Source organism: Pagrus major, chromosome 15, assembly GCF_040436345.1.
Source record: "Pagrus major chromosome 15, Pma_NU_1.0".
NCBI lineage: Eukaryota > Metazoa > Chordata > Actinopteri > Spariformes > Sparidae > Pagrus > Pagrus major.
In genome coordinates, this window is record NC_133229.1 from 2,969,813 (window position 1) to 2,994,079 (window position 24,267).

The 24,267-nt window shown below is 39.9% G+C and overlaps 1 protein-coding gene across 1 annotated transcript in view; it reads right to left on the reverse strand.

Annotated features, from left to right (window-relative positions):
• The window catches only part of slc2a15a (solute carrier family 2 member 15a), a 79,175-nt gene that overhangs the window by 39,897 nt on the left and 15,011 nt on the right, over positions 1–24,267 (reverse strand). The window contains exons 2-3 of the mRNA XM_073482369.1: positions 16,060–16,220; positions 7,811–7,935 (exon numbers count right to left, since the gene is read on the reverse strand). Coding sequence (XP_073338470.1) covers positions 7,811–7,935; positions 16,060–16,220 — 286 coding nt within the window. The remainder of the gene's footprint in view (positions 1–7,810; positions 7,936–16,059; positions 16,221–24,267) is intronic.

A 24,267-nucleotide genomic window follows, 5' to 3' on the forward strand; every position in this document is an offset into this window, starting at 1 on the left:
CTGGAGAGATTACATACCTCATCTGGCCTGGGAACGCCTCAGGATCCTCCCGGAGGAGCTGGAAAGTGTTGCTGGGGAGAAGGAGGTCTGGAGCTCCCTACTGAGCCTGCTGCCACCGCGACCCGACCCCGGATAAGCGGAAGAAGATGGAATGGAATGGATCTATCAAAGTCTGATCTTCACAACGCATGTTTGTGAAAGTGTATCATGGCATGAATAAAGGAGATTTCTGAGGACCTCAGAAAAAGAGTTGTTGATGCTCATCAGGCCGGAAAAGGTTACAAAACTATCTCTAACGAGTTTCAACTCCACCAGTCCACAGTCAGACAGATTGTGTACAACTGGAGGACCATTGTTACCCTCCCCAGGAGTGGTCCACCAACAAAGATCACTCCAAGAGCAAGACGTATAATCATCGGCGAGGACCCCAGGGTAACTTCTCAGCAACTAAAGGTCTCTCTCACATTGGCTAATATTAATGTTCATGAGTACAAAGTCAGGAGAACACTTAACAACAATGGTGTGCATGGCTGGGTTGCAAGGAGAAAGCCACTGCTCTCCAAAAAGAACATTGCTGCCCATCTGCAGTTTGCTAAAGATCACGTAGATAAGCCAGAAGGCTGTTGGAAAAATGCTTTGTGGATGGATGAGACCAAAATAGAACTCTTTGGTTTAAATGAGAAGCGTTATGTTTGGAGAAAGGAAAACACTGCATTCCAGCATAAGAACCTTATCCTATCTGTGAAACATGGTGGTGGTAGTATCATGGTTTGGGCCTGTTTCCTGCATCTGGGCCAGGACGGCTTGCCATCATTGATGGAACAATGAATTCTGAATTATACCAGAAAAATCTAAAGGAAAATGTCAGGACATCTGTCCATGCACTGAATCTCAAGAGAATGTGGGGTATGCAGCAAGACAACGACCCTAAACACACAAGTCATTCTACCAAAGAATGGTTACAGAAGAATAAAGTTAATGTTTTGGAATGGCCAAGTCAAAGTCCTGACCTTAATCCTTTTGAAATGTTGTGGAAGGACCTGAAGCAAGCAGTTCATGTGAGGAAACACACAAACATCCAAGAGTTGAAGCTTTTCTGTACGGAAGAATGGGCTAAAATTCCTCCAAGCCGATGTGCAGGACTAATCAACAGTTAGCGGAAACGTTACTGAAAGCAAAGGTTCACATACTTTTGCCACTCCCAGATATGTAGTATTGGATAATTTTCCTCAATAAATAAATGACCAAGTATAATATTTTTGTCTCATTTGTTTAATTGGGTTCTCTTTGTCTACTTTTAGTACTAAATCTGATGTTGTTTTAGGTCATATTTATGCATAAATATAGAAAATTCTAAAGGGTTCACAAACTTTCAAGCACCACTGTATGTCATAAGAACAGCCATAGTTATATTGTAACTTTTTCCCCCTCTTGAACAGGTGCAATATTGTGGTCTTTGGTGGAGTGGATGGCTACTCGAGGAAGGTAATTCATGTGTTCTTGTTTTTTATTGTTAATATTACCAGCTTAATGTAGATTGTTTGGATTTTAAATTTAGAGCTAAAATGCATATTGTATGAAGATGTCAAAGTCAACATTGGGACATAGCTGGCCTAGGCATGAGATCATAATCAGTTACTTAAGATGTACAGTTCTTTGATCCATGTAGATGTGGACAAATTGTGTATATTTTATCTCCAGCTCCTTTGAAGAATTCTTCTTCATCATTATTTTGGCATGAAAAGTGCTGCCAACATTCTTGAGTGCACAGAAACCACTATGCAAGCCCTGCCAGTTTACATATTAACAGAGTAATTGCATTGGCTAGTAGAGGTCAGAATGGAATTCCTGATTAAATAAAATAAATACTATTACATCTTGCTATACTTTTCAAATACCAAGCGTCTTAAGGGAGCATTGATTTATTGCCTTTAAAAGCTGCCCAAAGAAGGCTGTAATCAATCAGGCTGCATTTCTTACACATTTACCTTACATATTTCTTGCAGAAAGTACACAAAAACATTTAGCATTTCAAGTTGCAGCACTACTTTATCTCAGATTTAAATTGTAGGTAGTCTCTGACTCTCTTGCCTTTCTTACAGAGGGTAACAATTCAGATGCAGCTGAATGTATAGTTGTGTATTTCACATTAACATTGTGTATAATACAACAGTAAAAGCTCAGAGGCCAGCTGCAAGAGTCTAATACAATAGCTGAATGCAGATGTAACATTTTCCATGAAGTTTTATGGCAGATATTGTACTTGGATGCTGCCACAAATAACAGAGCATCAACGGCATTCTCATTCTTCTTGAGATCAACCCAGCTTCATGGCTTACCATCAAGGTATATTGTCCCGACAAAACAAACGTGTATTGAGAGAAGTGGCAGTTTTCGACATTTCAGATTTTATTAATTTAAAATTATATACTAGCAACAATCATTTCATCTAGTAAAGTTCAAGTAAAGCTTGTTAAGTATCATTAAAATGTATTTTGATCTTAGGGTAAGGGGGGATCAGGGTGTGGAAAACCTGGACATTGCATACTTCATGTTTGCCACACAGGGAACAGGAAGTGCAAGCTATATCTCTGGAGAGAGTGTCCACAATCAGAAGTTGGTTGTGTTTTTCATTCAAATTTTTGGCTGCATAATTATTAGTAGTTCTAGCAGTTCGGTTGTTCAGTGAAAACACAAATTGCTGTATAAATCTATGTCAAACAAATAAAATTGAATTCAAGAATAGACCGACTTTTATGGAAGAATTATCCTATCTTTATTCAAGAGCGTAGATTTTCAGTTTGAGAGCATGATTTCATTCCTTTTCAGTGACACAGCTCCTTCTCGTGCTCAGATTTGCAATGAGATGTTTGCTGCTTTCTTTCATAATGAATGCTTGAACTCAAAAATCACATGCTTGTGCTCACACATCTTCTTCTTGCACACAAAAATTTCGCTCGCATTCAAATATGTCCTGTGCCCACTCAGATCTAAAGTCTGCGAGCTCAAACCTAATGTGCACGCACTCAGAACAAGCACCTCCTCTCCGGTTGAGGAGTCTGCTCAGACTCCAGGCTGTCCCTCCCTGCGCTCAAAATAATAATAATATAGATAAATGTCACCCTGTAAAAAATCACCATGACGGTCAGCCCTCCCGACCGAGACTTCAGTGAACTTTCCCCCCAGAAAACAGCCTCCCTCCCCGCGAGTGAAAGAGTCAGACAGTCTCCTGTTTACTGATGGTGATTATGTAATTATGTAACTCAGAGAAAAACGTAGGATGTTTGGTGGGTCAGGATCTCCCATCACAACACATTATAACAGCATCAATATGATTATAAACAGACAGCAGGTACATGTTTAGATTAACAGGAGGACACCGGGGACCCCATTGAAGAAAACACACACGTCATCTTCATGACGTGTACCGTCAGGCCGGCGCCGGCTTTCTGTGTGAATTACTCTGGTTCGTCTTTTACGCCGGAGCTGCTCGGCTCTGTGTGAACAACCAGCGGCGGAGAATTAGCGAACCTCCGCTGCGGCGATAATGCGGCGTCTCTGTGTGGTTTAAAATGCAATATCTGGCAGTGTACTTAACCACTCAACTATCGTAACACTCCTGCGCTTTTGTGAGTATTTATACTATATAACATATATCCGCTAATATTAAATTGAAAAAGGTCTAAACTACGATAACTCTTTTCAGGATTACTTAAGAGTAATTATACATAAATATGCTGGCGTCTTAAATAGGTGACGATTCAAATAGCTGGCTAATATGGTAAATTGGTGTATTTTGAGAGAAGCTGTTTTACAAACAGACCATATGCCCGCCCCTGCGGAGCACTCAAAAAAAGTGCGAAGGAACGCACCCAAGGCGGCATCCGTCATTTGATTGGTCCACACTCTAGCTGTCCCCTATTGGCTGGTGAAACACAATATTTTGAGCGCAGGGAGGGACAGCCTTGAGTCTGAGCAGACTCCTCAACCTGAGAGGAGGTGCTTGTTCTGAGGGTGTGCACATTAGGTTGGAGCTCGCAGACTTTAGATCTGAGCGAGCACAGGACATATTTGAATGCGAGCGAAATTTTTGTGTGCAAGAAGAAGATGTGTGAGCGATTTTTGAGTTCAAGCACACATTTTGAAAGAAAGCAGCAAACATCTCAGTGCGAGCACAAAATGTGAGCGTGAGGAGAATAAATCTGAGCACGAGAAGGAGCTGTGTCACTGAAAAGGAATGAAATCATGCTCTCAAACTGAAAATCTACGCTCTTGAATAAAGATAGGATAATTCTTCCATAGACTTTGGCATGATGTTGGGGTTGCAGTCACAAGCAAATACCATGATGTTCTTTACTCTCTGGAGAAAGATGGTCTGCTTGACATCTCTAATGTGATTCACCTCTTTGGTGTGCACTACATCTTTGTCCCTCAACTCAGAGTAGACCTTGACATCGTCATTGGAGGATGGAATAAGCCTCCTCTACGGACAGAGGGAGGTCTCACTCCTGAACAGCTGTGGTGTATGGGAAATATACAAGATCTAGACGAAGGGGAGAGACTTGAGGTACACCATTATAAAAGGACAGTTCACATAAAATATGTTTTAAAAAACAGTTGAGTTGCAAAGGTGTGGCAGGTAGATATGTCTTGTTTTATGAAACAATAGACATCAATGGCAATTGTACTGTAGAGCACACAGGCTAAAAATATTTCTAAAATATTTCTTTCCTCATGACATGGTTATAAGGTCTGAATCAATGAGTTTCTTTCATGATTTTTGTGTAGAGATGCTGCAATTACATTTTTGTGTCTACAAACCATAATGCCCTCATGTTCCATTGCATTGAGTGATGAGGGGCATAACTGACAGATTTATAAAATCCTTGGCAACAGCTCTCTGTTCAATAACTAGTAGTTTGAATTTATTTAACGATAAAACTTAGAGCAAACAAATACAGCTTTTTGTAACATTTGGGTGTTTATTTTTGCAAAACACACACACACACACACACACACACACACACACACCAGACCAAAGTCCTGACTTAATTGAGTGTTTTTTTCCTGGATCTGAAGGAACTTAAAAGACCCAGGCATCGACTGGGAGAGTGCCATACTGCAAGAAGACTCTAACGGTGCAGTTGTGGTTCCTGAAATTGTGTGCCCACTGGATGACAAAGCCCTTGAAGTACTTCAGAGAACTGAAGAGGACATCTGGAACATGATCAATCACATGGACGTGACTTGTACGCACAATTCTTGCACAGGGTGTCAATGACATTCGAACATGAACTTAAGTAAATTAAATTAAATTAACCAAATTGACACATTAAGGATTGCAGATCAGATGTACAAAACATAATTTTAATAAACAATTGATATTTTTCTTGTCATTTTCTAAAGGTAACAAAAAACAAAAACAAAAACAATTTGCTCTCACCTCATCACCAGTCTCATCAGAGGACAGTTTTCCCTTGTATGTCTTAATGTGTACTGCAAGCATCTGCAAGTCATCACTTCATTACACTGGTAACATGTCTTCTTTGGCATTTTTGGAAAGTGCTGTGAGTCAGGAGGCAGAGGAGAGGTATCTAATGTCTCCTGAAGTGGTACTATGTAAACAGTGGCTTTGCTGCCTGCTGACACAGCTCGCAGAGCTTTGACAGAATACCCCTCTGCTTCTGGTGGAATGACAGTGAGCTTTCGTCAACCGCTGCCACCTTCATTGAGAGAAAGAGATAAAAAAAAATTGAAAATGATCTGTTTTGTTGAGGAAAACAATCTAATGCTCACAGCAAGTAGTTAATGCACCATAAGGGTTTATGTACACCAAAAATAAATTGCAGAGTGGGAAGTGCTAGACAGTAAATATGAAAACTCAACAAAACAATCTTAATCTTACAAAACTGTTGCCTCCGCGAAGCCACCCTCCACAAAGATCATCCATTTTTGGATATGTGTGAGCCAGGAGCCTTGAAATCTAAGTAAAAGAGACAGAGAGAAAAAGAGAGAGAGAAGCATTGACAGTGACACATGACCTAGGCTTAAGTACTATAACTACCTTTAATGACATGTCAAACAACTGGAATGACAACTGTACCTCTATGTGGTCACCATCTTCAGGAAAGGACACTGTTTGTCTTCCCATGTCCATGGTGGAGTTCAAGCTCCTCAGTTGGCAATGGTTTGTGGGATGTATTTTTGGCAGCAGATAAAAATTGAGAGCAGTTGTCTTATTGGTTATCTTATCAAGATGCTTGGTGGCGGGCATACACCTCTTACTTAAATTGGATTTGAAGTATCCTGGAAAAGATCTGTGGATTAAATGTAGGTTTATCTGAGTTTAATAACAATCAAGTGATGCGCTTAAATTCTAAATAGCATGTATACAATTTTTTTCAACATGATTACAATCCAAAGTCTTGTCTGAAGGTGAATAAAAATGCATATTTGAATTTTAACATCTTAGCAGTTAAACAGATGGTTCGTACCAAAGTGCATTTACATTGTGGACTTAAGAATACATTTCATCATGATTTTAAAAAAATACAAATTAAAATATGTGACTAAATGACGAACCTTGCCATCTCTTGCTGCACATTCCTAGGGGCAGGGTTCTCTGTCTCTGTCTGCCTTGTTAAGCCATTCGTGGCCATAGTGTTAAGCAGCAAAGACACCAGGTTTTTGGCTGCTGACTCAACTACACTGCGGCCCTAAAACAATTCAGGATGTAACATTAACATGTTTTCAGTAAATGAAACTGACCTTAAAATTAGGCTACAGTTTGTAAGATAGAAAAATCAGCCATACTTTCTTCAATAATGTTAGCTGTAAGGTTAGCTTAAGTTAGCCACATAGCTATGTCTCCCGCTACCAAAGTTAATTTTATCTGAAACGGTCAGATAATAGCAGGTTTCGTCAAAGGCAATGCAAACAATAACGTGATATCATGAAACTAGAAATTCATAACTCACCTGACGTTGTGGCGTATTGTTGCTGTTTTCACCATTTGATTCTGTCATGTCCAGTGGCTGGAAATCTAACACTCTTCTCTTTCGGCTTCTTATGGAAGCGTAGTGATGGGATATGAAAACAGCCAATCTGAATGAACTTTTCCAGTTCTCCAATTGGTTGATTTTGTGGCACATTTGTAACGCTGTGCCACGTTGAGCGAGTGTTCAAGAAAAGTTGAGCACGCACAGAAGGGAGAGATTGAGAGCGAGTGTGCAGCTGTCTGACAGTGCAGTGAGTTTGTGAGACGACATACACTGTGTGCACAATTATTAGGCAAGTTGTATTTTTGAGGATTCATTTTATTATTGAACAACTACAGTGCTCTTGGCCAATCCAAAATGTTAATAAACCACAAACCTGAATATTTAAGAAAGTAAAAGTGAGGTTTTGGCTTTCTTAGGAGAATATCTATGTGTGCACAATTATTGGGCAACTATTAGTGTGCAGGATTATTATGCAACTAAATGAAAAACAAAAAGTTTCCCATCTCACTTGTTTATTTTCATCTGTTAAAGTGAGAATAATAAACAAACAACAAAATTTACAAAAAACATTTCTAACATTTCAAAAAAAAATATCAGTGACCAACATAGCCACCCTTCTTTTCAATAACAGTCATAAGCCTTCCGTTCATGGAGTCTGTCAGTTTCTTGATCTGTTGACGATCAACTTTTTGTGCAGCAGCAACCACAGCCTCCCAGACTTGGGACAGTGGTGTCTGTCATATAACATAGCACACTTAGACTCAGTGTGCAGTGGATACACAGCCAGGTGGGTGTATATGTGTGTGTACCTGAATGAATTCCTGTGATGAAGCGACCAAAGATGACCATCTCAGGTGAATTACAGATCCTGCTGAATCCCATCAGTGAACCAGCAATAAACACCAGCACTGTGGTGTTTACCACTGTACCTTTCCTGAAAGTACACACACACACACACACACACACACACACACACATTATGAATATACATAAAACACATATGACGTAGAGGTTTATGAAACAGTAACGACAGATGCAGTATATGGTTGATAGCAGTAACCCCTTCCCTGACATGCACACAGTGATTAACCATAAAACGTCAACACGTCTCACAAGGTTTGCTATAAACTGTGATAAGCCATATAACACTGCTGAAAACACTGATCAGCCTGTAAATGGGATTATAAACTGCTCGCTTTTCATTTGCATTCAAATGTCCAAAAAGTCATTCAGAAAGTCTATGAAAAGGTTGAGATGAATGGAGCTTTCAGCTGGTTTGCACTGAAAACAAATCAAAACACAAAAAAACTTTCCTCTGCACTTTGAGAACAACTACACTTCTGAAGGGCAGCGTGGTATGAGATGATGCTGGTGCACTCTGAAGGCTGACAGGGCGCCAAAGGGAGGGGGAGGGAGGGTATCAGCAGCTCCGATACAGAGGACAGAGGAATGATAGCTAGAAGGCCCTGATCTAGTGCCTTTTGTGCCAGTGTTTGTGTGTGAGTTTGTGTTTCTTTCTGAGTACCTTATTTCCTGATCTTGTGCTACGCCTTTTATTTCGCTATATTATACACTGCACTATGCTGACCAAACTTAAGAAATGGTTGTTCAATGTTGCATTTAGTGTATACTACACAATTTCTCCCTCAAACATGTTTTAAACCTGTAGAACACTTTTAATCTTGAGGGATGTAAAGTCTACTAGTCTCTCTCATGTTGAGATGACTCAAAGGAGTTATGTTTTGTTCAAAACGGAAAGCCCTGCCTCCTGAAAACAGGCGCAATAACAGCCAAGGACCATTACAGACTGCACCATTTTCTCTCTTGTGTCAGAGGATTTGTTGTGGACCTCCAGGACTTTCTACACTGTGAAGGTAATTAAAACCAACCAATCAAATCAGTAAGAGTTAGAGATATTCTGTTAATATGCATTCATTTTACTGAGCTGTTACCCAGTTTATCTGCCAGTAAGCAACTTAAGCCAGTTAATATTAATGCAGATGTTAGCTCGCTACTATTCACTAGTCAAACGAACATTATCCCTTAAATAGCTTTTAAAACCTTGTGTTTCATGAAATGTGTGCAAAATATCTGCTGTTGAATGTGATAATATGAACAGTCTCAAACTTCTTCTTTTCTCTTCTTTTGATTTATGACTGCATTTTAAGGTGGTGAACAATTACTTAGATGGTAATGTAAAATTCTCCTAATGTCTCAAAAGCTTCACCAAGTAGTTGGGAAAACAAAATTAACTCAAAAGTAACAATTATTTTAGAAATTATCATTCAGTCATAATGACCAAAGACAATCAGCTGTGAAATTAACTGGCTATTGTAACAATCAATACTTGTCAATTTTACTTCAGCTCACTAAATTTGATAGTAACTGGATTGTATTAAATGTTTGCAAGTTTATATGCATTACTACATCACTGCTGTAAGGTATTTTTTTAATTTCTGTTATTATTCTTTTTTTTTTTTTTTTTTTTTTGCTGAATTTGTGTATTACCACCATCCACTGTATTCCAGATGTACAACCTCACAAGCTGCTGAAGATATTCGTAGTGAAAGGACAGAGAGCCAAAGCAAGAGAGAGCATTATGGCAGCCATGGCTAATGTAAGAGTGCATTCTGAAGAAAACAACACTGTTGGCTAAATGCCACATTTAGCCACATTCCTATGACCATAATGTAATGAAGAGATGGGAGACAAAATACAAAGTCAACGTTCCTAGCAAAAAATACATTCTAAGGTATGTTATAGTATATTACTGAGCCCTCAGTAGTCTGAATCAGACAGAATAGTGGGCATTTTCATCCTGACAGTCACTCTATTTTTATAAGTTTGTCGTCACTTTCAAGCCCTTATTTAACTGCTTGAGTGATCTAAAAACCTGGCTGGATCTGAACTTCCTCTGTCTTAATGGAAACAAAACAGAAGTTGTCGTCTTTGGTCATCCTGATCAGCTGGAGGGCTGTGCTGGCACTTTTGGCCCTCTTTGGTCCTACATTCAATCTGGGCGTGATTATTGACAGTGCTTTCAAGCTAGACAAGCACATCAGTTCTGTTGTCAAAACCAGCTTTTTCCAGCTCAGACTACTGGCCAGAGTTATGCCGTATCTGCCCCTTAAAGACTTTGAAACAGTCATACACGCATTTGTAACGACTCGACTAGTTTACTGCAACGCTTTGTATGTGGGTCTGAATCAGTCGTCTCTTAATAGACTACAGCTGGTCCAAAATGCTGCTGCTCGGCTTTTAACTAAGACCAGAAAGCATGAGCACATCACTCCAGTTTTAGCTTCTCTCCACTGGCGTCCTGTCCGCTTCAGAATTGATTTTAAGATTTTATTGTTTGTTTTTAAGGTTTTAAATGGCTTGGCACCTCCATATCTATGTGAGCTCATCAACATTTACTCTCCAGCTAAAGCTCTGAGGTCGTCCTCTCTGATGGCTCTCAACGTCCCAAGAGCCAAACTGAAGAGTAAAGGTGACCGAGCGTTTTCAGTGGCTGCTCCTAAATTGTGGAACTCTTTGCCTCTGCAAATTAAAACTGCTCGGACCACCGAAACGTTCAAGACATTGCTAAAAACCTTCTTTTTCTCACTGGCTTTTAACTCTAGTTAGACATGGACATCTTACCTCCACATACTGTTTTTTTTTTTCTTTTTTGTATCCCCTGCTTGTTTGATGTATCTATTTGTACTGTGAATTCCTGAACCTGTGAAGCACTTTGGTGAACTTTGGTTGTTTTTAAGTGTGCCATATAAACAAATTTACCTTGACCTTGACCTTCAAAACAATGCTTTGTAACTAAAAATGTTCATGTTGTGAAGTCATCACTTAACAGACTATGTGGATAGAAGGAATGATTACACACACCAACAACTCTTTCAGCCTGTATATGGCCTGTGAGTGTAGTACGTTATGTTTTTGTATGTACACATTCCTGACTCTAGCTGACTTAATTGTTGAATGCCGACATATAATCCCATCTTGTTTAATTTTGTGAATGTGGATTCTACAGGTCACAGATCATGAAGCTCTCATCCAGGGATCTGAAGGCTCTTCATATAAAAGAACAGTGCCATGAAAAAAATTATGTGAAATAGCCTTAGTCATTATTTGTATTTGCATCACATTACTGTGTCATTAACTATTGATTTTTTGTTAGCTTATAGTATCCTGTATGTATATATACACTTCAAAAACCCTACTTGTTTGAACTGCAGTGTTTTTGTCATCTTTTGCATTCAGGATCTAGGTGTATTTGAGTTCAGTAAGATGTAATTTATTCTTTATCCAAACACAAATACTTTTTGTGCAAGAAAATTTGTTCTTTTTGCTTATAACCTGATGTATGTATAGTTAAGTATTAAAATGTTGTACTTTACCAAGACAAAGTACACCTTAATGTGAAAACAATGTCTACAATACCTTAAGACAGAGTTAACTTTAACAAATCTAATTAGATTTACAGAAAAATACCATTAAAAATATTAGCATTGAGAAATCAAATTGGGGTTACAGTTGAAATTCAGGCATCCTTGACATAATGAAATTACTTTAAAATTACACAATTGGTAATGCGATAAATAAGAAATAATGTGCTGAATCAACACGATTCTTTTAAACAGTCTAATATGAATTAAATTTTGTGTGACAAGCAATAATTAACTGAGAAAAAGAGGAAAATAATGTAAGTTAGCCTCATTCTTATCATGTGGGACTGATGTACACAAATTAAGTAAATTCAAAGGACTTTTTTTTCAGTGCATGTTTATTTACGTAGTTGTCAGGATTTTTAAAAAACTTTCATTTTTCCTGGTGTGTGTGTTTGTGTGTGTGTTTGTGTGCGTGTGTTCATACTGGTAGCAGCACCAGATGCTGCTGAGTGTCTCTTAGTGGCCAAGTGGCCATTATCCACTTTCATGGTTGGATGGTCTAAGGAGGGTGATTGTGTAAGGTGTCAGGACAGAGCAGAGTCAACGTCCAAACACAGCACTGAGGGGGTTGCTAAGGAGAAATATCTCCTGCTTAATGTCAAACTGTACTTGTTCCACAAAAGCAGTCTGATGAGGAATCAGTAATCTTTATTAATCTATATTGAGAAACCACAACATTTGTAGAATTTTCTTCAGAGAGTGATTCGGATACTTGAAGAACAACCTGTGGATTGGATTTCGGAAATTACATCTAGGTGCTGTATCGTAGGCAACTGGACTTGTTTCAGTTTCTTGACGACGTTTCACCTCTCATCCAAGAGGCCTCTTCAGTTCTAACTAACTGGAGAGGTGTAGGGTGGCTTTTAAACATTGTGTGGGAGTTTCCTTGTGTGGGAGTGTTCGTTAAGGACACGTGTGAGCTCTGAGTTTCACAGTCGTTAGGGCCAATTGTGGGTCGTTGGTCAAACCGGACTTCATGGGGGTTGCTAAGGCTAGGCGAGCCCAGGTGTGAAGGGTTGTTAAGCTGTCTGGGGAGAGAACTCAGTACAGCATTGTAGGTGGGTGATAGGTAATGTCGTAGGCCACCTCCTCTGTTCAAAGACGGTCGTTCCAGTTTGACAAAGATGGATTCCTTTACTCCTCTTTCAAACCATCTGTCTTCTCTGGCCAAGATGTTTACATTGTTTTCCTCAAAGGAATGATGTTTCTCCTTCAGATGTAAGTGGACAGTGGACAGAGTCTTGACCTGAGGAGTTGGCCTTCCTGTGCCATTCGTTTATGGAGAGGTTGTTTCGTCTCCCCAGTGTACAGATCTGTGCAGTCCTGGCCTCATTGAACACCATTAACTACATTACTCTGTTTATGACTGGGTGTTTTGTCCTTAGGATGGACAAGTTTCTGCCTCAATGTGTTGGTAGGTTTAAAGTGAACCAGGATATGATGTTTATTAAAGATCCTCCTGAGTTTCTCAGATGTTCCTGCGACATAGGGAATGACGATGTTGTTATGTTTTCTCGTCTCTTCCTCTCTGTCTGCTCTGGGTCTTTTAGAGGCTTTGACAAAGGTCCAGTTTGGGTAGCCACAGGTTTAAAGTGCCCGGCTGATGTGCTTCTGTTCCTTCTCCTTCCCCTCTGACTTAGTGGGCCTGGTCTCAGCCTGATGGTTTAGAGTTCTGATGACCCCCAGCTTGTGATCCAGTGGGTGATGAGAGTCGAACAGCAAATACTGATCTGTCTGTGTAGGTTTTCTGTACATCTCATTGTTGAGGTTTCTGTCTTCTTCAATGTGTGCTGCACAGTCCAAGAAGGGCAGACTGTCTCCTCTGACATCTTCCCGTGTGAACTTGATGTTATTGTCCACAGCATTTATATGTTCTATGAAGGCTTCCACTTCCCTTGTTCTGATTTTGAGCCAGGTGTCGTCCACATACCTGAACCAGTGGCTTGGAGCAGGTCCTGTGAAGGTAAACAAGGCTCTGCTCTCAACTTCTTCCATGTAGAGGGTGGCCACTATTGGGGACACCGGTGAGTCCATGGCACAGCCATGCTTCTGTCTGTAGAAGCCTTCACTGTACTGGAAGTAGGTGGTCATCAGACAGAGGTCAAGTAAGGCACAAATGTGATCTGGGGTGAAGTTGGTTCTGCTGGACAAAGTGCTGTCCTGAAGCAGGCGTTTCTTCACCATTCTAACAGCTTCTTGAGTGGGAATGCAAGTAAAAAGTGATGTGACATCATAAGAAACCATTGTTTCATCTGAGTTCAGTGTTATCTCTCTCACCTTGCTGGCAAAATCCTGTGAGTTTTTGAGGTGTTGAGTGTTACTGACCAAAGGAGCTAGTATACTGGCTAAGTGCTTGGATATGTTATATAAGGCCGGTTCGACCAACGACCCACGAGTGGCCCTAACGACTCTGACACTCAGAGCTCACACGTGTCCTTAACGACTCTGCAAGAACACTCCCACACAGAGTTTAAAAGCCACCCTACTCCTCTCTCTGGGAGAAAAATATGATTCTCCCAGGTCATTCTGTCCTCATACAATAGGACGTCATACGCATCCTGTACAGACGTTAAAGTCTGGATAAGGATAGTGAAGACTGCTCTATGAGGAGCATATCTCATGGTCTCTGCAACCTGGTCATTCAAAGCTACTGTAGATACGTCAGAACAGATGTCTGACGAACCAAGCCAAGGCAAAGCTGACTGTTTGCGTAAAACTCGTAAGGAGGCCTTCGATCTATCTATGTTAGCAGACTTAGTGTCTGTGACCTATTTTCCTTCTATCCCTCTGGCTAGAGGTGAGAAGAACTCTGCATTCACCCGCCTTGATATGTTGTTAAACAGATAACCATGTATGGGAGGGATGCTTCCTGAAGCTGTAGATATAATTTGAGCATTTGGGAAGACTTGTGAGGATTAACATGATATTGCTCTGTACAGACAGATGTACTGTTATGTTGTTCCTCCTTGATCAAGTTTGTATAAACTACTTCAACGTAAGTCATCGGTGTCTCTGAGTCTTCTTCATCTCTCCTGAATGGTCAAGCGAGCCGAAATTCCACAACACTCTCTAGTTAGTTAGAACTGAAGAAGCCTCTTGGATGAGAAGTGAAACGTCTTCAAGAAACTGAAACAAGTCCAGTTGCCTACGATACAGCACCTAGATTTACCATGACCTGGATGACTGAGAACCTTCATCAACATTTCGGACATTAGTTTTCAAGAAGATTAATTAAGAAGTGATGATTTTGCTTACAAGCCATAAAATCAAATATTCTAAGAAAAAAGTAATTGCTTTGAGTAATGCCCTGATTTTTATTTTTATTTTTTTAACTTGCATTGCATGACATAATGCACTCGATTTCCCACAGGGCACTGTAGGGTAATCGAGTTGTTATATAATCCACGTTCCTCAGGTTAAACCTGAGCAGTTTATGTTGTGTGGCAGGTAGTGCAGTTGGCATGAGGGGGTTCCGTCGGCCAGCAATTGTGTTTAGGTGGGTGACTTGTGTCTACTGGCATCAGTATGAATGTCATGACTCAGGCTTTACGATCAGAACATTGCATTGCAAAGAGATAATTAATGTAATTCACTTTATGCTGTGGCTGATCGGAGTGTGTCAATGCCTTAAAACTACTTGGTGAAAGTTAAGGAAAGATTTTTGTCATGGTTATGTTAGTTAACCAACATTAACGGAACTTGGGGCAGGATTTGTGAAAAAATAAACATGCATTTTCAGTTTTTTAATGCTAATGGGTGATGAAGCGTTCAAAACCAAAAAGACTGAGCCCACCCACGTATCTCTCCATTGCCTTGAACAGGCTGTGTGCTGCATAATGTACTGCAATTCGTGGTCCGAATTTCCTGCGCAGTCCTGCGGACGTGACGTCCGATGACGCTGAATGAGCATCCTCGACAGCTTTCGACTTGGATACGGGAAGAAGACAAGTGCAGTGGACCCAAACTAGTGTTTGGGTAGTAATGGATTCTGTTACAGCCAGCAAACGACCCACCACCACTAGCTGCAAACATGTAACATAGTCCACCGCTGTGTAACACTGAATAGTTACAGACTGCGCATTTTCCACGGTCCTTTAGTCTGAAACCGAAGAGTTAGAAATATGTCCCTTTATATATGGGACCGACAGCCCAACCTGTTATCCGGGAGGTGACGTTAGCAGCTGGCTGTAGCCACAGGCTAACGGTTGTTTGTGTCTGTGTAGTAACATTAGCCGCTTACACACAGCAATCCCGTATCAGAGACGATATTTCTGTCCCCCAATATGCCGTCTTTGCTTTCGCCTGTGCCTTTCAGACTGCATCAACCGTAACGGTAAATCACCGCGCTTGTGTGTCGCTACACACAGCGAGCCGGCTTCCCGGTTGCTTCGTGTGTGTAGGGGATAAGGCATCAGCTGCACTGCTGTGAAGAGTTCATGCGTGCTCCCACGCCGGCTTGGCTGATGGCTGCAGTTACCCTAACAGCCGCAACGGCCGTCGTGTCACTATTGAGTCTTATTTCTCGATCCTGCCCCAAGTTCCGTTAACTGTTGTAACACTAGTCTAAAATCTAGAATCCTCTCCCGAGCAATCTGTGATAATAAATGTCTTACCTGCCGAAGCGAGTGACCAGCATGCCCACGATGAGGGAACCCAGCAGACCTCCAATAGCGAAGACCGACACAGTGAGAGAGTACATCAGGGTCAGGGTCTCCCCACTGAGTCCTGTTCCATTACGACTCAGCGCTGTCTTGTTATAGAAGTCCTTAATGTACTGAGGTGTTACGGGGAAAGAATATTTCAGAATTATAGATATACCAAAGTTTTGATGTCAGTTCGAAGGCTAAGGGGGTCATGTCATACTTTTGTAGTGATCATGTTAAAAAGAAAGTAATCATAACTGTCTGTAATGTGCACCAACCTCCTCATTATCAGATGATGTGGCTCTTTAACATTTAACATTCTTCCCTTCTGCCTGACAGACAGCAGTCACATATACACATCCTGTTTCAGCATTTAAATAACTAGTCCTGGCATTTTTATTGAAAGGACATACATGAAAGAATAAATTTCAGAGGAACATGACATGATTATTTTGTGACATTTTTACTTTGTAAAGCTTCTAAGCCTGTTCAGGTTACAACTGCCACCATAATTGTGAGTACAGTTATCTTGTTGACACTGTTATTCAGGTGTCTATCGGAAGATTATTGGAAAAGGTGTGTTTATTTGTTTTAAAAACACAGTGTCCATGTCACACTAATCTGCAGCAATACAACAGACTGACTCTCCTCCGCTGGACTAAGGCAAGGCAAGGCAAGTTTATTTGTATAGCACAATTCAGACACAAGGCAACTCAAAGTGCTATACAGGGGCTTAAAAAGTACATTAAAAGAAATTAAAAATTGCATTTAAAATACATTAAAAACAAGTAGGAAGACATCAAGAAACAAAACATTAAAACAAGTTAAGAAATAGGAAAGTAGGCTAAAAAAGAATAGGTTTAAAACAGACAAGACTAAAGAATAAAAGTCACAGTGCAATTCAAAGCCTTGACATTGCTTCAATGAAAGGCAGTGGCAAACAGAAAGGTCTTCAGTCTTGATTTAAAAGAGGTTAGAGCTGGAGCAGACCTGCAGTTTTCTGGGAGTTTGTTCCAGATATGTGGCGCATAATAACTGAACGCTGCTTCTCCATGTTTAAACTAAGATGACTAAGAGTAATCCAAACTCTGGTTGTTTACACAGAACTGCTATTTTTCTCCTAGTTCCAGGTCATCAAGCATGACTGCAGCTACCTGTGCTCTCCCAAGCAGAGTGGTGTATGATTCAGAAACTGAATTCACTAAAGTACTGTTAATTGTCAGGTTTAGTTTCAGTTTGTTCCTGTCATGTAATAGCATCTCTGTAGGTCACAGAGATTTCCATTAATGTGTTTTATCATAAAGCATTTCTCATTGTGGCTGCACTGTGGATATTACTCTCATGTTGTGAAAGACTTTTAATTTATGGAGTTATTATAACTAAGGTTCAGGAACTGGACCATGCCACTCCTCGCTGATCTGCCACCCAGGCCCAGCCAATCAAACCACCTGAGTCTCATCAATCCAACCACCTGCGTCTCGTCAACCTAACCACCTGTGCCGCATTAACCCAACCACCTACGTCGCCCTGATTCAATCACCTGCGAAATCTATATATGCAAGCCTAACCATTTCTCTCCCGTTTGTCTCAAGTTCCCTCCCCCCCAGACCCTCTCCTATCCTACTAACCTCTCTCACAGGATCACCGGCAGCCCAGCCTTCGACATTGCCATCCTACGGCAAGAAGATCCTCCAGAACAGGGACCCAGGCCATTCCAGCACAGGAATCACGGGGGGGGACAATGAAGCCACGCCGACCAAGACGTGCGCCCATTGAGACATACCCCCATTCTGAGTCTCAACCTCCCTGGTTCCTAGACGGTCCAGCCAATCCGCAACCCTACTCAAACCTCCTTTCCTTCCCTTCATCCACCAACCTCAAACCTCTTTTCCTCCATCCACCAACCTCAAACCCCCCTTCCTTCATCCAACAACCTCGTACCCCCCTTCCTTCATCCAACAACCCCGACTCCCGTTTTCCTATCCTCTCAAAATCTTCTACCAATTTAAATAAACTACCTTAACGCTAAAATGTGGCGTGGTCTTGTTAGTGAAGTAACATTTTAACCAGTGCACAGCAGGAAACATGTAGATCGTTGGAATAAAAGTTATTTTATTTTGCAACAGAAATATAATCACTGTGATCATTGTTACCAGCTATAGGCTGAATGCATTGCACTTCTCGTTGTGGCTACACTTTGGAAATTAATTTTTGTTTGTCAACAGGTTTAGCTCTGAAGGTTACTTATTTTGGTCACTAGTTCCACTAAAAAAGAAAAACCAAGAATGCGCCTTGTTATAACTCAGGACCGGAAGTTGTAGTTTTATTGGTGTATGGTTCTAATTAAGGTCACAAAAAGATATAGCCACACAATACAGTGCTGTGAAAAAGTATTTTTCCCTTACAGATTCCTTTTGTTTTTGCTTTTTTGTCACACTTACATGTTTCAGATCATCAAACAAATTTTAATATCAGACAAACATAACCTGAGAAAATACAAAATGCAGTTTTTAAATGATGATTTCATTTATTAAGGGGAAAAAGCTATCCAAACCAACATGGCCCTATGTGAAAAAGTAATTGCCCCGTAACCCTAATAACTGGAACATGGAAATGTTTATGACTTTTTATTGTTGCATTTTATATATATGTATAATTATATATATTTTTTTCTTATTCATTTTGAAGTCTTTTAGGCGTATTTTGTTGAATACTCTTTAGCCAAATTCAATTAAAAACTACATTTATATTAAATGTGCCATATGTCAGATCTACATTTATTTAACCAACTAATACTTCCTGATAAAATCACTTTGAAGTCATGAAAATTGACTATTTTCTTAGCACTGCACGTATTACTAGCACCAGCTGTGAAAAAATCCTGGTGCTGGCCAAGGCTCTGCAAACCATCTGGAAGAAAATATAAACTGTCAACTGCATGATAATTTTTTAAAAATCATTTTCCCAAGATGCCCTCTTGTTTCCTATCCAGTTAGCTTGCAGGCAGCCATCTTTTTTGTGATTCAAAAACAGAAACTTGAGAAGTTAGGGTTAAACTTGAGAGGAGAAGCTAGCATGTCAGATGATATAGAATTGTTTTTTTGGCAAAGAGGACCTGCTGCCTCTGTAGGTATAAAAGACTTGTTATAATTACCTGTAAATACCCTGAAATTCTACACACTGGACCTTTAATAGAACTTGCTGGTTCTGATCCACGTATTAAATGGGGAAGTGTGTAATGCCAACCCAGTCTCACATGAAAATGTATAATAGCTACGTTGGTCCACAGGGCAAAATGTAGTAATTTCACAATAACGCCTCTTAAATTGTGAGATGTCAGTTTTTTTGGCCTATTCTTTTCTATTGCCTGCGTCCACATCACGTGACCATCAGCTTTCTGGCTGTGAGAACAAAAAACATGGCTGCCATTCATTTTATTTCCAGTGAAAAATGCAATATTTTAAGATAGGTATTACATTAAAATGTGTTTTGATTACATTTTTAGAAAAAAGAGAAATATGTACTTTATTTTCATAATCCTCGCTCAGTGAATGTATGTGGTCTTTAGTTTGTTAGTTTTTAATTTAATGATTAAGTGTGTGTGTCTGTGTCTGTATCTCTGTGTGTGTGTGCGTGTGTGTGTGCGCGCCCCCACACACACGCACGCACGCACACCGTTGGATGACGTATCTCACAGGAGGCGGACTTGGCCGCCCACCTGTGAGATTCAACTCCTGTTTTAGCTAAAACATCAAAAATAAACCAAGATATTTACCTTTTCTTAATACAGATTATCTACATGCACTATAATTACTATCTCGGTTGTACCAGATATGTACTGTCTGTGTGTAAGTGCTGTGAAAAAGTATTTGCCCCTTACAGATTTCTTTTGTTTTTGCTTTTTTGTCACACTTAAATGTTTCAGATCATCAAACAAAATTTAATATCAGACAGAGATAACCTGAGTAAATACAAAAAGCAGTTTTTAAATGATGATTTCATTTATTAAAGGGAAAAAAGCTATCCAAACCAACCTGGCCCTATGTGAAAAAGTAATTGCCCCTCCTTGTTAAATCATGAATTAACTGTGATTAACAACATTTTTTGGAAAGCTGAGTTCAATTTCAACAGCTCCTCCCTGGCTTGATTACTGCCAGACCTGTATAATCAAGAAATCACTTAAATAGAACCTGTCTGGCAACATGAAGTAAGCTAAAAGATCTGAAAAAGCAACACATCATGCCTTGCATTTCAGAAAAAGAACATCATACCAACAGTCAAACATGGTGGTGGTAGTGTGATGGTCTGCTTTGCTGCTTCAGGACCTGGATGACATGCCGTAATTGATGGAATCATGAATTCTGCTCTCGACCAGAAAACCCTGAAGGAGAATGTCCGGCCATCAGTTTGTGACCCTAAGCTCAAGCGCACTTGGGTTATGCAGCAGGACAATGATCCGAAGCACACCAGCAAGTCCAATGGCTCAAAAAAAACAAAATGAAGGTTTTGGAGTGGCCTAGTCAAACTCCGGACTTAAATCCGATTGAGATGCTGTGGCATGACCTTAAACAGGCCGTTCATGCTCGAAAAACCTCCAATGTGGCTGAATTAAAACAATTCTGCAAAGAAGAGTGGGCCAAAATTCCTCCACAGGGATGTGAAAGACTCATTGCCAGTTATCGCAAACGCTTGATTGCAGTTGTTGCCGCCAAGGGTGGCACAACCAGTTATTAGGTTTAGAGGGCAATTACTTTTTCACATAGGGCCATGTTGGTTTGGATAGCTTTTTCCCCTTAATAAATGAAATCATCATTTAAAAACTGCATTTTGTATTTTCTCAGGTTATGTTTGTCTGATATTAAAATTTGTTTGATGATCTGAAACATGTAAGTGTGACAAAAAAGCAAAAACAAAAGGAATCTGTAAGGGAAAAATACTTTTTCACAGCACTGTATTGTGTGGCTATATCTTTTTGTGACCTTAATTAGAACGATACATCAATAAAACTACAACTTCCGGTCCTGAGTTATAACAAGGCGCATTCTTGGTTTTTCTTTTTTAGTGGAACTAGTGACCAAAATAAGTAACCTTCAGAGCTAAACCTGTTGACAAACAAAAATTTCCATTTTATATACTGGGCCCTCAAAGTCCTCTCTGAAACTCTACTTCTCATGGCTTTGTTCTGTGACATGAGGAAATTCAAACTTTGTCATAAAGCTAAACCAAATATATCGTTGGGGACTCAAAGTACCACCTTCTCTACCACCTTCTCTTTCCCACATCCAGGCATGTCAAGCCCTAACCCTATGACATGCCAGGTGATAATAACCGATCAGAGATCTTGTTACATCCCATGGCTAATTTGCATTGTTTTACCTCATTTTACTAGCTGAAGGACCACAAATGTCATGGAAAGGCTAAATGGAGTGGCAAAGACGCTACATGACTAAGCAAATCGAATAGCTAGTAGGTAAAGGAAGCAGTGGGTAAATGGAAATAGAAAAGAAAATGTCCCTTTTAAATGCCTGATTAAAATCTGTATTCTTAATTCAGTTTGTGAATTCAGCTATTTATATCTTTTTAAACTGCATTATTTATTTCTGAATTCAGTAATGTATTTTTAAATGATGTACTTATTGAAAGTTTAATGTCGTTTTTATAAATCCATTTTTGATTTGAACTATTTATTGATGGATTAATATTTTATTTGTACATTTTATTTATAATTCTTCTTTTTATTGCCCATTAAAATATCAAATAATGAATAACTTTGTAATTCAGTCTATTAATACATTAATTTGTAAACTAATTTATTAATGCCGATTTTTATTGTGCAATTAGTTCAATGCTTTAATTACCATTTCCTTGACACTTGTGGTCCTCCATAAGTTCTGTGTGGTATCTTGTATTAGTTGTAGATTTGCCTTTTTTGTTGTCATTAGGTAAATGTTTTGGCAGATTTGGTTCCAGAAGTTGGCATTGGGAGCAATTGATAGGTCATTTTCCCATTTTATTGACGTTATGGATATTGTTTTATCTGAATGCGATATTATTCTTTATTCGTTAATTAACTCTGCTGTTGAGGAAGGTAGATCTAAGTTGGTGGCTGTGCTGTTACAAGTGGCTTGGATCAATTATTTGAGCTGTAGGTATTCTAGAAATTGTTTGTTCCCGATGCCATACTCCTGGACTTATCGGTGGAATTAAATCAGGGTATTATCCTCTGTTGTAGCCTTCCATCAGCAGAGTGATGCGACAAACAATTACAGCGTTTACACAGCCCCACTCTTCTCTCTCATTTTAGACTGCAACACATACCACTGCTTTTCACTCTCCTCGCTGCTTCTATAACCAGAGGGAATGGGGCGTATTTCTGCTGCTTTATATTCTCCCATACCTAATGGTCAAGTAGATTAGGCCTACAAATTACCAGCATGGTAAATACATGTAAGCAAGCTACTACACATGTAGGCCTGTGTTTTCAAACATTTTGTAGACTTCTTTTAAAGAATGGCTTACAATTTATTGTATCATTATTACACAATATCTTCATAGAGACCAAATTTTATAATTAGGCCTATTGATTTCATTGTATATTCTATGCCCCTTACCCTAAGAGTGCTTTATTTTTTAATTTGATGAACCAATCACAGCTTTTCAAAAGAATGTGTCATGTCTTGCAGGGTCAACTGCCTCACTTGGATAAAACTTTCTGTTCCTTCCTTGCTCAGAGTTGCTCTGAGAAGTTTCCTTAATCGCTCCTGAGCTAGGACTGGCTAGGAATGTGTAGGCTAAGTTAGGAGCTCTCTGAGAGAATTCTCAGACTGTTGTGTCCAGAACTCTCAATGTACCCACATCCCCATTGACATACGAGCAGCAGGGGTGAGAAAAGATGATCCTCTACCCTGTTGTTGTGGAAAAGTGCAAAGAGCACTGTCTAGGAGGGAAAACCACCCAATTTTGTCTTCTCTGAGAAGTAAAGAGGCACTCCTTTTAGAGAACTGGGTGACATGGATTAATCCACAGTCTTTCATAACATTGCATTACAAGTAGATATCTCCTATTTATAAAGTAGATAAAGCCGTCATGCAGCCACTGCGTCAAAAACCCCTGAGGCTTGAATCTTGTCAAACAAACCAGCAAAGACACCGATCCCTTCTTAAAGCAGTGCCTTAGAGTCCACCACAGGGCTCCATCTCAATTTCACAGAGCAACTGCATTAAGCCTCATAAGCAGGAAGACCTGCATTCATAGTATATGAATCCAAGCAGGATAAGACTGAATTCACTGTCTTACTGATAAATCACCAGAGATTTGGGCTGCAGCGTCATGAAGTGATGGGGCAAACCATCCAACTGTCTCTCGCCTCTGATATGACAGGGTTCGGCACAGTTTCAACACACTTTTTAAACCATGCTCAGTGGCTAGAGAGCAGCTGAAAAGGGAGGCAGCAGTTCTGAACCCCCCCCCCCAGAGGCATACATTTTCTGTGGTAAAGCAAGGTAGAAAAGCAGACATACATCTGTCCCATATGGCAATCACAGAACAGTAAATGACCTGCCTTGAGCCAACTCCTCATTGCCTTCAACTTTGTTGTTTGGCCCATATTGTGGTAATTTGATAAGAAATTTTATTCAGGAGGATCTACTAGGTGTTCACTGGGCTCCTCTACATGACAGGTGAACAAAATGAGCTAAAATTGTCAGTATAACTTGAAATCATATCAGTCAGTGGATTAAACTCCTTAACAAATGCACTTAATGATCAAAAATCAAATTGAATCTGGAACTCTTTTGGAATCTGTGTGTGTGTGTGTGTGTGTGTGTCTGTGTGTGTCTTACCACAGCAGGGGAATTGACCACAGCCAGATTATAGCCATAAAGCATGGAGCTCCCAAAGGAGGTCAGGAATGCAACTGCCAACAAAGAGCCAGTCAGCTGCTGCAGACAAAGGGTGAGAGAAGTGTATTAGGAAGTGCAGAATACTGAAAGCATGTTTCATACAGAGAACAGTGGAGAAGTAGATCCTTGTGAGCATTTAAAAAATAAGACTTGTGTGAAAACTGGTGTCTTTTATTTTTTTATTGGAAAGCTAACATTTCTCTGAAACAAGCCCTCTAAAATAAATATGATAATTTTGCTGAAAGTCATACATTTGCGTTTGTCTTTTGCCATGATG